Here is a 14810-nt window from a genome sequence, read left to right on the forward strand (position 1 = left end):
CAGGTAGTGCTAGCACTGTGATACAATCGTAGCCCTCTCAGTGAACTACACACCCCTGTATTCAAGTCAGTATAATTCCTGCCCATATTGACTGTGCTTGGCCATGTGACTTGTTTTGGCCAGTGGGAATTAGCAAACGTGATGCAAGCAGAGGCTTTATAAGAGCTTGCACTTTGAGATGTGTTTAGAGGAGTGTTTGCTATTATGACACCCAGAAGCCCCCAGCTGTGAAGTCCCCAACTAGTCATAAAGAGAAGCCATGTGGAAGAGAACCAGGTCCCTGTCAACAACCTTAGCTGAGCTCCCAGCCAGCAGAGAGCATCCACTTGGCAGCCATGTAATGAATGAACCATCTTCTTGGAAGTGGAACTGCCAGCCCCATTCAGACCACCCCCAGTGGTGCTATGTGGAGAAGAGACAAGCTTTCCCTGCCAAGCCCGGTCTGAACTGAAAAATTATGAACTCTTGTGTAAGCTACTAAATTTGGTTTGTCATGTAGCAACGGACAACAAACACATACTATATATATGGTATTTTCTGTGCCTTGCTGTTATTGCTGAACAGTATAATAGATGTCAGCTTATTTCAGTACATACAGAGCCACATCATTCGTTTTAAGAGCTGAATTATTCCATTTATGGCTGTACAGTAATTTAGTTAACTAGCCTCTTGTTGATGAACATTAATTTTCCAATCCTTCACATTTAATATTTTCATGGCATGCTTCCTTTTGCACATGAACAAATATAGTTATTGGGTAAATTCTTAGAAGCAGAGTTTCTGGGTAAAAGAGTATGTAAATTTGTATTATTATTATTATTATTATTTTTTGAGATGGAGTCTTGCTCTTTCGCCAGACTGGAGTCAGTGGCACGTTCTCGCTCACTGTAACCTCTGACTACCTAGTTCAAGCGATTCTTCTGCCTCAGCCTCCCAAGTAGCTGGGATTATAGGCCCACATCACCACGCTCAGCTAATTTTTTTTTTTTTTTTTTGAGACAGAGTTTCGCTCTTGTTACCCAGGCTGGAGTGCAATGGCGCGATCTCGGCTCACCGCAACCTCCGCCTCCTGGGTTCAAGCAATTCTCCTGCCTCAGCCTCCCGAGTAGCTGGGACTACAGGCGTGCACCACCATGCCCAGCTAATTTTTGTATTTTTAGTAGAGACGGGGTTTCACCATGTTGACCAGAATGGTCTCGATCTCTTGACCTCGTGATCCACCCACCTCGGCCTCCCAAAGTGCTGGGATTAAAGGCGTGAGACACCGCGCCTGGCCAATTTTTGTATTTTTGGTAGAGACAGGTTTCACCATGTTGTCCAGGATGGTCTCGAACTTCTGACCTCGTGATCCACCCACCTTGGATTCCCAAAGTCATGTAATCTCATGCTGGGATTACAGGCAGAAGCCACTATGCCCGATTGTAAATTTGTAATTTTAGTAGGTATTGCAAATTGCCCTCCGGAGAAGTTACACTCCCACTAGCAATGTAGGAGGACTCTGCGCTGGAGAAAATGGTGAGCACTTTGCCATAGTGTGGTTGAAATGTTACATTTCTCTTTAATATTTTCTCATATATTTAAAAACCACTTGCATTTCCTTTTTTTTTTTTATGAACTGTCTTCTTTGTTGTTTGGATTCTTAGCCTTTTTCTTTTTTGGAGGAACTCTCTGTGTGTAAAAGAAATTAGCACTTAATGTATGCTATGTGAAGCAAATCTTTTTTCCCCCAGTTACTCATTTATCTTTTGACTTCATTTGAGTAATTTTTTTCCTTATTGTTTTTAGTTATGTCAATCTTCTATAGCTTTTGGATTTTCTTGTTTTGTTTTGGTTTGTTTGTCATATTTAGACTTTTCTCACTTTGCGATTATTATAGATATTCTCCTGTGTTTTCTTCTAGTGTTTTTATTATTTCTTTTTTACATCTTAATCTTTGATCTGTCTGAAATGTCTTTTGACATATAGGTTTCCAAATAGGTTTCTGAGGTGGCTAGTCAGTTGTCTCTTAATGTTATTACACCAAGTCATCTTTATTATGTAGTCATGTGCCTCATAATGATGTTTTAGTCAATGGTGAACTGCACATATGACACTGGTCCCATGATAATGAAGCTGAAAAATTCCTATTGCCTAGTGATGTTGCAGCTGTCATAATGTCATAGTAATGCATTACTTATGTATTTTTGGTGAGCTGTGTAAACCAGCCTACTGTACTGCCAGTCATAAAATTATAGCACATACAATTCTGTATATAATACTTGCTAATAAATGACTATGTTATTGGTTTATGTATTTACTATAGTCTTTATTGTTATTTTAGAGCGTATTCCTTCTACTTATAAAAAGAAAAAGTTAACTGTAAAATAGCCTCAGGCAGGTCCTAAGAGGTATCCATAAGAAGGCATTGTTGTTACAGGAGATGACAGCTCCATGCTTGTTATTGCCCCTGCAGACCCTGCAGTGGGATAAGATGTGGAGGTGTAAGACAGTGATATGATGATCCTGACCCTATGTAGGCCTAGGCTAATGTGTGTGTTTGTGTCTTAGTTTTTAACAAAAGTGTTTACACAGTTAAAAAATAAAAAATTTAAGAAAACTTACAGGATAAGCATATAAAGAGAAAATATTTTATACAGCTGTCTAGTATGTTTGTGCTTTAAGCTAAGTGTTAGTACAAAAAAAGTCAAAAGTAAAAAAAGTTTAGTGTTCATGAAGTAAAAAAGTTACAGCAAGCCAAGGTTAATTAATAAATTATTATTTTTTAGAGCTAGTGTCTCGCTTTGTCTCTCAGGCTAGAGTACAGTGGTGCAATCATAGTTCAATGTAACCTTGAACTCCTGGGCTCAAGCAGCCCTCCTGTCTCAGCCTCCCAAAGCATTGAGATTACAATGAGCCACTATGTCTGGCTATGTTAATTTATTCTTGAAGAATTAAAAATATTCTTTATAAATTTGATATAGCCTAAGTATACAGTGTTTATAAAACTGACAGTAGTGCAATCTCCTAAGCCTTTACGTCTACTCACCGCTCATTCACTCACTCACCCAGAGCAACTTCCAGTCTTACAAGCTCCATTCATGATAAGTTCCCCCTCATACAGGTACACCATTTTTTAATCTTTCATATTTTTGCTGAACTTTTCTGTGTTCAGGTATGTTTAGATACACAAGTACTTACCCTTGTTTTACAGTTGCATACAGTATTTAGTACAGTAACACGCTGTACAGGTGTGTGGCCTGGGAGCAACAGGCCATACCATACAGCCCAGGTGTGTAGTAGGCTACATCATCCAGGTGTGTGTCAGTGACTCTATGATGGTCACACAATGATGACATCACCTGATGACTCATTTCTCAGAATATATCAGCATCCTTAAACAACACTGTTACACATTCACATATTTACTCAATTCAGCAATCTCTTTTGAATGGCTATCCCCAAAATTACCTAATTATTCCCTTTTTTCTCTTCGAGAATGTTACAGTGAGTATTTAAAATTCTATGTAATTATTAATCCCAAACCTTTGTAGATATACAAATCAACATTTACGTGGTCTGTATTTTAGAAATTATTTAAACATTTATATTGTTAAACTGCTCAAAAGCCAGTTGGCAAGGTTTGCATTTTTTGCATAGGAAAAAGGAGGAGATCATACCCTGTAATGGAGACTCATCTGAAGACAGGCAGGATTGTGTACAAGTAGAGAGAAATGTACTTTTTTAATGACATCATGTATAAAGGCCTGTACCCAAATTTTTGAAGCATATAATAGTTCTGGTGTAAAAACGACATCTAGTTAAGAGAGCCGTAGGCCAGGAGCCTGTGAAAGGAAGATTTTGATTGTTTATAGAATGACTGAGATCACATCATTCTGTGTAGAAACCAGGAAATAATACTTGTACTGTGGTGTGTTGAGAAAATAGGTCCTTTAATTCAGTGATGCACCTGAAATTTCAGGTGATGACTACAGCTCTCCTGAACACTGAGGAGGGCAATGTCACTGAGTCACGCGCAGAACTATGAAGTTCCTCTGAAAGTCAACTTCCTGCTGTTCCAGTCTTTCCCCTCTTGCCCCTCGGCTCAGCCACAGGTGCTTATTTAACCTCGCCCAGGGAGCATACCCCCAAAGCTTTTTCATAGGCGTGTGGCCCACCTTTGGATTCTGACCTTGTTGTCCTGGGAGGACCCAAAGGGTATTAAGCACATTTGACCTCTGCTAAGAAAACCAGACACCCCAATAAAGAGATATAGAAGTAAGGTGTTGCCTATTCTGGGGTTTGCATTGCAGCAGGACCCCCAAAGTTGGAGCTGAAAGGACTAAATTCTATGGGGAGGTATCAGCCAGGGGACCTCTTTTGGGATACCTGTGCCTTCCCACTGTGGGCCGCTGTGCCCGCTGCCTCTGCTGGAGGCCAGCTGTGCTGTGTTCCATGTGTAAAGCTGTGTCGTGCTTGCCTTCTTTCCTTCAGAATCCTCCACGTCTATGAGAAAGACATTTCACTAAGGAGGACAGACAGCTGGCTTTTAGATCCATAATCACAGAATGTCAGAGCTCAAAGGAACCCATGAGAGCCTCTTCATTTTTTTTTTTTTTTTTTTTTTGAGGCGGAGTTTCGCTCTTGTTACCCAGGCTGGAGTGCAATGGCGCGATCTCGGCTCACCACAACCTCCACCTCCTGGGTTCAGGCAATTCTCCTGCCTCAGCCTCCTGAGTACCTGGGATTACAGGCACGTGCCACCATGCCCAGCTAATTTTTTGTATTTTTATTAGAGACGGGGTTTCATCATGTTGACCAGGATGGTCTCGATCTCTTGACCTCGTGATCCAGCCGCCTCGGCCTCCCAAAGTGCTGGGATTACAGGCTTGAGCCACCGCGCCCGGCGAGCCTCTTCATTTTATAAGTGATGCCTTTAGCTTTCCTTCTGTGTATTTTATGTTCTTCCACCCTTGGGGTGTTTTGACACGAGTGGCATTGTTTTCCATTTTCTCAGTGCCAGACAAGCTGGGATGTTGTAGAAAATATTTAGTTTTAAGGATAATAAATATTATTTCTTTTCTTTTTAGATCTTATCTAAACTTTCTTTGCCTACCCGTGCCTGGGAACCAGCAATGAAGAAGAGTTTTGCTTTTGACAATGTTGGCTATGAAGGTGGTCTGGATGACCTGGGCCCTTCTTCTCAGGTGACCACCAGCACAATCAGCATCTTGGGCATGACTTGCCAGTCGTGTGTGAAGTCCATTGAGGACAGGATTTCCACTTTGAAAGGCATCGTGAGCGTTAAGGTTTCCCTGGAGCAAGGCAGTGCCACTGTGAACTACGTGCCATCGGTTTTGAGCCCACAACAGGTTTGTCATCAAATTGGGGACATGGGCTTCGAGGCCAGCATTGCAGAAGGAAAGGCAGCCTCCTGGCCCTCAAGGTCCTTGCCTGCCCAGGAGGCTGTGGTCAAGCTCCGGGTAGAGGGCATGACCTGCCAGTCCTGTGTCAGCTCCATTGAAGGCAAGGTCCGGAAACTGCAAGGAGTAGTGAGAGTCAAAGTCTCACTCAGCAACCAAGAAGCTGTCATCACCTATCAGCCTTATCTCATTCAGCCCAAAGATCTCAGGGACCATGTAAATGACATGGGATTTGAGGCTGCCATCAAGAACAAAGTGGCTCCCTTAAGCCTGGGACCAATTGATATTGAGCGGTTACAAAGCACTTACCCAAAAAGACCTTTCACTTCCGCTAACCAGAATTTTAATAATTCTGAGACCTTGGGGCACCAAGGAAACCATGTGGTCACCCTCCAACTGAGAATAGATGGAATGCACTGTACATCTTGCATCTTGAATATTGAAGAAAATATTGGCCAGCTCCCAGGGATTCAAAGTATTCAAGTGTCCTTGGAGAACAAAACTGCCCAAGTACAGTATGACCCTTCTTGTACCAGCCCAGTGTCTCTGCAGAGGGCTATCGAGGCACTTCCACCTGGGAACTTTAAAGTTTCTCTTCCTGATGGAGCAGAAGGGTATGGGACAGATCACAGGCCTTCCAGTTCTCATTCCCCTGGCTTCTCCCAGAGAAATCAGGTGCAGGGCACATGCAGTACCGCTGTGATCGCCATTGCTGGCATGACCTGTGCGTCCTGTGTCCATTCCATTGAAGGCATGATCTCCCAGCGGGAAGGGGTACAGCAAATATCGGTCTCTTTGGCCGAAGGGACTGGAACAGTTCTTTATAATCCCTCCGTAATTAGCCCAGAAGATCTCAGCGCTGCTATAGAAGACATGGGATTTGAAGCTTCAGTCATTTCTGGTACGTACTTGATGTATGTTTGAGGCATGTCTGAGCTCGTCTCTTTTTCTCTTTGTGTCTTATAGCTCCTGGGTGGTGGGATAGGTGAGTCCCGCTCCCTGCCTCCCATGTCAGCAGTTGAATAAAATCCTGCAAACTTTCCTTGCTTATTAAATTTGTTAGGATAGAGGAAATACAATCTCCAAGTGTCTGGATTTTGCTTTTCATGTAGTTGGGATTTTGAATTAGTCTGTTTTCTGTTGCTTATAGCAGAATGGCTAAATATGGGTAATTTATAAAGATATAGAATATCTTTTTTCTTTTCTTTTTCTTTTTTGATGGAGTTTTGCTCTCATTGCCCAGGCTGGAGTGCAGTGGCATGATCTCGGCTCACCACAACCTTCACCTCCCGGGTTCAGGCTATTCTCCTGCCTCAGCCTCCTGAGTAGCTGGGATTACAGGCACGCACCACCATACCCTGCTAATTTTGTATTTTTAGTAGAGACGGGGTTTCTCCATGTTGGTTAGCCTGGTCTTGAACTTCCAACCTCAAGTGATCCACCCGCTTCAGCCTCCCAAAGTGCTGGGATTACAGGCGTGAGCCACCGCGCCAGCCCCGAATTTATTTTTTAAAGTTACTGAGAAGTCTAAGGTTGAGGGGCCACATCTGGTAAGAGCCTTCTGCCAGTGAGGACTCTGGTGCCACAGGGCATTACATGGCAGGGGTGCTGAGTGTGCTCACATGGTTGCACAGGTGGCTCTTCATCTTTTTAGAAAGTCTCAACTGCCACTCCCGTGATAACCTATTAATCCGTAAGTGGATTTGTCCATTCATGAGGGCAGAACTTTCATGATACAGTCACCTCCTAAAGCCCCCACCTTTTAACATTGCCACATTGGGGATTTTGTTTCCAACACGTGAAGTTTGGAGGATACATTCAAACCATGGCTGACTTGAATGCTAAACTCCTTGGATTTGGACTTCTTTTCTGGAGAGAATTCTGAGTCTGTATCCTGAATTAGAGCACTGTGGGACCATCCAGGACCTTCTTTTACCAAGAGAACTGTTATCACCTTCTCAAAAGATTTGTTTGCTAAACAACAGAACCTTAGTCTCATCACCTAGAGACCATTGCTGGTAAAAATCAGAGTTTAAGGAAAGGATTTATCCATGATTTTTCTCTCCTGATTTGATGAATATAAGAAGAGGTGAAGGTGAGGGAGCCACCAGGGTTTTTATTTTTTAATGAAAATTTTTTTAATTTAATTTTTTTTAGAGATAAGATCTTGCTGTGTTACCCAGGCTGGAGCACAGTGATATGATCATAGGTCACTGCAGCCTTGAACTCTTGGAGTCAGGCGATCCTCCCACCTCAACCTCCTGACTAGCTGGGACCAGTATTTTTATTTTTATTTTTTTGTAGAGACAAGGTATTGCTGTGTTGCCCAGGCTGGGCTTGAACTCCTGGCCTCTAGCAATCCTCCCATCTCAGCTTTTTTTTTTTTTTTTTTTCTTTAGCAGTGCAGATTGGTAGAAGGACTCTTTAAAGTGCTTCAGCAAGCTGCATGCAATGGTGTGCCCTTACATTCCCAGCCACTCGGGAGGCTGAGGTGGCAGGATAGCGCTTAGGTGACATCATGAAACCCCATCTCAAAAAACTGCCACAGCACACTCACAGGGGTGCTGCAGGGTATTTTAAACTTTTTAGGGAAACAGAGAGACGTCTTGTCAGAATACTACTATGTGGTTTGAACCTAACTAAATAAAAGGAATTCTTGAGTATTTCTTTTGCCCTGTGGTATCCATGAACAAAGAAAGTTTGGGAACCTCTGTCATGTGACCTTTGACCAGTCATTTCACTCTGGGTTCCACTTCCCACGTCTAAATGATATGGGTAGAAAAGAGGATCTCTCTGGGATCCCTCTCTACTGCAGGTGTGTTTCAATTAGAATGTCAGGCTCAGCTTTGCCCTCTCTGCAGGCTTCGCCCCCCATCTCAGGCCGACTCCACCTGTCTTTCCTATCCCAACATGCCTCTCAGATCAGGACCTCCTGTCTGCGCCTCAGCTTTTTCAAAGTGCTGGGATTGCAAGTGTAAGCCATTATGCTCAGCTACCATCAGGGGTTTTAATCAGAGGAAGCACAAAAAGTCAGATTATATTTTAGAAGACTGGTGTAGTGTCAGGGTACAGTGTGCATTAAGGCAATGAGACCACATAGGAGGCCAGGTGAGAAATGATGAGGGGGCAGGAGAGAAAGAGGTAGGTTTGAAAGACATTCAGAAGGTCAGCTCCACCAAGCTTGGGGTCACCAAGAGCGGGGTGTGATGGGGAGGGCCATGGAGGAAAGGGGTAACTGGGATGAGCCCCTAGCTGGAGGACAGTGGGATAGGAGGGTCTTGAATTTTGGGGGTTCTGTGGGCCTGGGAATGCAGAATTGAGTGTGGGAACATGACAGAGACCCAGGAAGAGTGATTGTGAGATGGGAAAGAAGCAGAGGGAAGGGGAGGGGTCTTCTAGTCATCCTGGACATAATGCGAGCTGCAGAGGCCAAGATTAACTAAGGGAGGCCATTGGAGGCCTTGGCAGCTGCTTCAGGACCCGGGGAAGGTGGGACCCCAGCCTGGCTCATGGTAGGAGTGGCTTAGATTAGGGATAGCGAGGGTGATAGGTGAGTGGAGATGGTTGAGAGGCTGAAGATAAGGACGGGAGGGGCACGTGTTGTGAGGGGCAGGTGTGTGGGTGGTGTGTTGTAACCAATTAGGTCCCAGACATGGGCCCTGCATGTGCGTGTCTCTGGGGACTGGACCAGGACATGGCTGGCTTCCTCAGCCTTTTGACTGGAGCTCGGCCCTGTAGGGAGCAACGGGCCCAGCACTAGGAAGAGCTGCTTTCAGTGGCATGGGCAAGCCCACCGGCATCTCAGTGCTCAGGGCTGGCTGGACTTTGGTTTCCCACATTGTTGTTGCCTGTGGCCACTGAGATGAAGTTTATGTCCTTGAGAAGTTTGCTCAGCTGTGAGTCTTTGCTGCCTCCCCTCTGTGTACACAGCGCACACCTACTGCTGAAGGGAGTGGGCAGTCATGGAGCGGCCTGGCCACATTCTGTGCTTTGTTTTTTTGTCCTGGGTTTCAGGAAGGAGTTTCTTTAAAAACAAAAATCAATAAGGAAAACACAACGGAACAGTAAATCCCGTACTCAAAAGAAATATAGTATAGGGTCAACATCTGCCTGTTTTTGTGCAATGTTTAGTCTTGGAACAGTGCAATCAGGTTAGTGGTAGTAAAAACAAATTAGCACTGAACTACATGTTACAGAATAATTGGATTTAATTAAGTAAACCTAGAGAGAAAAGAATAGTGATTTTTTTAAATTGGACAGGATTATGAGAATTGTATTTAGCCCAAGAGGTGTTTTGGGTATCAGACTTAGCAAATAAAAATATAGGACATCTAGTTACATTTTAATTTTTCATAAACAATGAATGGTTTTTTAGTATAAGCATGTCCCACTCAATATTCATGACTTACATATAGTAAAAATTATTTGTTGTTCATCTGAAAATCAAATTTAACTGGATGTCCTGTATTTTACCTGGTAACTTTAATTTAGAATAAACCATGAGTGTGCTGGTTTGTATTTGAACAGTCCTTCTTGATTGATTAGGAGCTCTTTGAGGACAGCCTTGAGGCCAGTGTGATTTGTTTCTCCTTAGACTCACTAGCACCCACATACAGTAGGTTTTCCTGAAGGAAATGAAAGATAAGGTGAAGTTATAGGGGAGCTCAGTGGAGGAATTTAATACAGGGAACTATTTTTTTTTTTTTTTTAATGTAAAGATTTTTAAAATTTCTGCTGGGAAGGGAGTAGGATAAATAGAACTGTTTTCTAATTTGCTCTCCACTGTATACACACATACCCACACACATACATAAACATACATACACCAAAAATACCCCAAACAAAGAAACAAAAAAACCAGGAATGAAAAACCAAAACACTCTCAAACTGCACCAATACTTCATATTTTGACCAAAAAAAAAAAAAAAAAAAAAAAAAATCCTGGGAGGAAGGGCAAAATGCAAAATCAAATGACCAAAAAATGCTGAACAAACAGCATTATTAATATACAAAATATTTATATTACTGAACTAGTAACTAGTAACAGGTGATGTTCTCCATGTCTGTAAAACTTTGGAACCACATAGCTGATTTGTTAATCTAGTCCATGCCAGCTTCCAAAAACCAAAATTTTAGTTAGCTTCATTCTTTGATGCCTCATCAAAATTTTCTACAAGATCTGGAACATCATCATCCTCCTCATCAATGTCTTCTGGTTTTGGTGCTTTACTGTCTAAGACTCTTCAATACCAGCTATATTATTCACAGCCAGTTTTTTTAGAGAACTCTGAAGCTTTTTCTCATCAGCTGTAGCTGTTCTATGTACCACCTTCTTCTTTCTGCGAGCCCCCTATCCGGACCTGAGCCTGAAGTTTGGCTAACTTTTCTTGATTCTTGCTGTTGGTAAATCTGAAGCCGGGAGGGTCCTCCAACACCAGCATGCAGCAAGAGCAAGATGGCTGCCTCAGCGGACTACAGGGAACTATTTACAAAGGTGTTAGAGAGTTGGAAATCCAAATAGGAATGGGAAGAACCCCAGAGATTAATAACTTCAGGAAGCCTCCTCCTCCAGGATGGCTGAGGGACAGGGTAGCTACTGGAGCCCAGGGGCTGATGCTGCTTGGTGGGAGCTGAGACCACAAACCCTCGCCAAGAGCCCTGAAACCTCTTGTTCTGAAAAACATATTATTTGTTCTTCTAATTTGCATATTTTCTGACGTTTTATCCTAGAAAACTGTTCCACCAACTCTCTTGGAAACCACAGTGCTGGGAATTCCATGGTGCAAATTACAGGTGGTGTACCTGCATCTGTGCAGGAAGTGGCTCCCCATGCTGGGGGGCTCCCTACCAATCACACCCCGGACATCTTGGCAAAGTCCCCACAATCAGCCAGAGCAGCGGCACCGCAGAAGTGCTTCTTACAGATCAAAGGCATGACCTGTGCATCCTGTGTATCTACCATAGAAAGGAATCTGCAGAATAAAGCTGGTAAGAGATGAACACCCATGTTGAACTTGGGAATGCTGTATATAGACCTCGTTTTCTCCCTTCAGAATCTCCAGCAACCATGTTTATCAATAGCCCTAATAATCAGGTAGCAAGTTCATAATATAGCAGGGATGTTTGTCTAATGTCCTTGTGTAACTGGCATTGTGTTCGTGAAGAAGTATTTAGTTTGAGACAAAATGTATCTCTGAGTAAGTTAGCTGTGGAAAATCCAGTTTAAAGGTCATGGTACCCTCTATGGACACACTTCTAGGTTGTGCTAGTATTATCCCATATTTTGTTCCCTCCCATCCCATCAACCCCTTACTATAAAATGAATAAATAACCTGCGTTTTGTATAGAAGTTGCAATTTCAAACATTCTGCCCTGTTGTTCCTTTAAACCAGAGAGTGTTTACAGGAGCAACAGGACAGAAATAGGTGGAAATGTCAAAGTTTTATCCTCCAGAATGCATTTCCAATACTTTTAATCTTGAAAGTACAACAAAATCCTGTTTCTTTTTTTGTTTGGAAAATCTCTTAACTATGACTCTACCTTGCCACCAGAATCACTTTCTCTTTTCTTACCCAAGTGATGTGTCTTTTTGCTTGAATTCCCTGGCCCTTAAAACCAACCTTGAATTCAGATGACATGTTTTTCCAGCCTCTTGTTCACTGTGTATTGTAGTGTCCTGCACCTCTGGAGTGACTGTTAGCAGATGGAGATGTTAATATGTTGTTATCCATGGGCTGACTGCTTGTAAAATTAGCCTACAATCTCCTAAAACCTACGTTACTGTTCCTGACTTGAATCCTCATTTTTATCCCATGTGGCATCCTTTCTGAAGCACTTCATTCCTTTCATTTATGTGAATAAGACTTTTGCTCCCATTTTACACAGACACAATAGTGTTAGCAAGATTGTGGGATTTCTTTTTCATACCTGAGTCATTAGAAACTATGAAAGAGTAAGGAAACCACTTTTGAAAATGCTTTATTTTTTCCTTGTATGAAATTGTCTGGAGGGGAAAAAAGGGGTATCCTTTCTGTAACAGCAGTCAATAACTGCAGACCACATTCCTCGTTTCATTGGTGTCTTCTAAAGCCTGAGTCAGGATGTGGTCCATGGACTGGCAGCACGAGCATCACCTGGGAGTTGGCTGGACCTGCAGACTCTCAAACCTCATCCTAGACCGACTAGTCAGAATCTTTTCTAACAAAGTCATAGAGTGATTCGTATGTCCATTAAAGTTTGAGAAGCATTGTTCTTCTAGAATAGTGGTTGTTAAACTTCCCTGTACATTAGGACCACCTGGGGAGCTTTTTTAAAAAAAATGAAACTAAAGCAGATCTACAAGAAAAAAACAAACAAGCCCATTCAAAAATGGGCGAAGGATATGAACAGATAGTTTACAAAAGAAGACATACAGGAGGCCAACAAACATATGAAAAAATGCTCATCATCACTGGTCATCAGAGAAATGCAAATCAAAACCACATTGAGATTCCATCTCACACCAGTTAGAATGGCGATCATTAAAAAATCTGGAAACAACAGATGCTGGAGAGGATGTGGAGAAATAGGAACACTTTTACACTGTTGGTGGGAATGTAAATTAATTCAACCATTGTGGAAGACAGTGTGGCGATTCCTCAAGGACCTAAAAATAGAAATCCCATTTGACCCAGCAATCCCATTACTGGGTATATATCCAAAGGATTATAAATCATTCTACTACAAGGACACGTGCACACGAATGTTCATTGCAGCACTGTTTACAATAGCAAAGACCTGGAACCAACCCAAATGCCCAAAGATGATAGACTGGATAGGGAAAATGTGGTACATATACACCATGGAATATTACGCAGCCATCAAAAACGATGAGTTCACGTCCTTTGTAGGGACATGGATGAACCTGGAAACCATCATTCTCAGCAAACTGACACAAGAGCAGAAAATCAAACACCGTATAGTCTCACTCATAGGCGGGTGTTGAACAATGAGAACACATGGACACAGGGAGGGGAGCACTACACACTGGGGGTCTGTTGGGGGGAAATTGGGGAGGGGAGGGGGGTGGGGAGGTGGGAAGAGATAGCATGGGGAGAAATGACAGATACAGGTGAGGGGACAGAAGGCAGCAAACCACACTGCCATGTGTGTACCTATGCAACAATCTTGCATGTTCTTCACATGTACCCCAAAACCTAAAATGCAATTAAAAAAAAAGAAAAAGAAAAAAAAATGATGCCTGCCATTCACCCCAAGAGACTCTGATTTGGTTGGTGTGGGTTAGAGACCAGACATAGTGATTGTTGAAGGCTCTTCAAGCAATCCTCATATGCAGCCATGTTTGAAAACCACTGTTCTAGAGGATTCTGGGGAGATGTGTTTTTGTTCGGTTATGTTGACCATGTCACCCCAGAGGCCCTGCCCACCCACCGTGTTACAGCTGTGACTTGATGGTTCCAGGTATTCTCTCCGTGTTGGTTGCCTTGATGGCAGGAAAGGCAGAGATCAAGTATGATCCAGAGGTTGTCCAGCCACTCGAGATAGCTCAGCTCATCCAGGACCTGGGCTTTGAGGCAGCAGTCATGGAAGACTACGCAGGCTCCGATGGCAGCATTGAGCTGATTGTAAGTACGGTGGTTACATTATGGGGTTACAGGCTTCTGACAATTTGCATTTTGGACAGCATCCATCTTTGAGATTAGTAAATTTCCCTGTCTTGGACATACCTGGGTTGTTGTTGTTGGGTATCTTGTTTGTTTCACTTTCCTTTGAAGCCAACGATGACTTGTTCATTTTAAGAAACGTCAGTTATGTTAAAAAGTCATGGGCGGGGGATCCCACTGAGTACATTCAGGGTGTTAGGAGGAAGAGATAGTGAGCTACAGGAGTATAGAAGAAAGAGGAATTAAAGACGGTGGGCTGCCCTGAGCTGGGTGGTCTGGGGGAGTTAAATATGAACACAGTCCTTCAAGCCTAAAAAGAAGCTAGCATGCCTGCAAGTATCTCAAGGCTGAAGAGGGAAGTCCGTGTGGTAGCAAGCACCATTCTAAGAGAAAAGGACTTGTTATAGTTCGTGGGTGTCTAGGGGGCCAAAGTGCTCCCCAATACTCCGTCTGAGGTGAATGCTCCAGATGGTGATTGTTGCCAGTGTTTTGGGTGGGGAGGTATTGTTTCCCATCTGTCTACATGCCAACACATTACTGAAAACAATGGAAGTATCTGGTGCCTAGAACATGCTATGTGTGAAAGCACTTCTATACTTTTTGTACAGCTTTTTTTGTGTAAGCAAAGGGAGACTTAGAAGAACTCGCAGAGAATTGAATGATGCTGCTTTACCCAGGTCAGAGGTTTTCTACTTCCTTTGTGTGTTTTGTCAGTGCCATTAGTGCTAAGTGGATGTTTGAAGGGAAA

At 42.9% G+C, this 14810-nt stretch overlaps 1 protein-coding gene and 1 pseudogene across 2 annotated transcripts in view; one reads left to right on the top strand and one right to left on the bottom strand.

Annotated features, from left to right (window-relative positions):
• ATP7B (ATPase copper transporting beta) overlaps window positions 1–14810 on the top strand; it is an 83965-nt gene that overhangs the window by 31533 nt on the left and 37622 nt on the right. For both annotated transcript variants that reach the window (XM_003927178.4, XM_074387656.1), the window contains exons 2-4: window positions 5067–6300; window positions 11130–11387; window positions 13860–14023. In XM_003927178.4, the coding sequence (XP_003927227.1) occupies window positions 5067–6300; window positions 11130–11387; window positions 13860–14023 (1656 nt within the window). The remainder of the gene's footprint in view (window positions 1–5066; window positions 6301–11129; window positions 11388–13859; window positions 14024–14810) is intronic.
• On the bottom strand, window positions 10492–10852 carry LOC104651255 (transcription factor BTF3 homolog 4-like; annotated as a pseudogene).

Source organism: Saimiri boliviensis, chromosome 16, assembly GCF_048565385.1.
Source record: "Saimiri boliviensis isolate mSaiBol1 chromosome 16, mSaiBol1.pri, whole genome shotgun sequence".
Lineage (NCBI taxonomy): Eukaryota > Metazoa > Chordata > Mammalia > Primates > Cebidae > Saimiri > Saimiri boliviensis.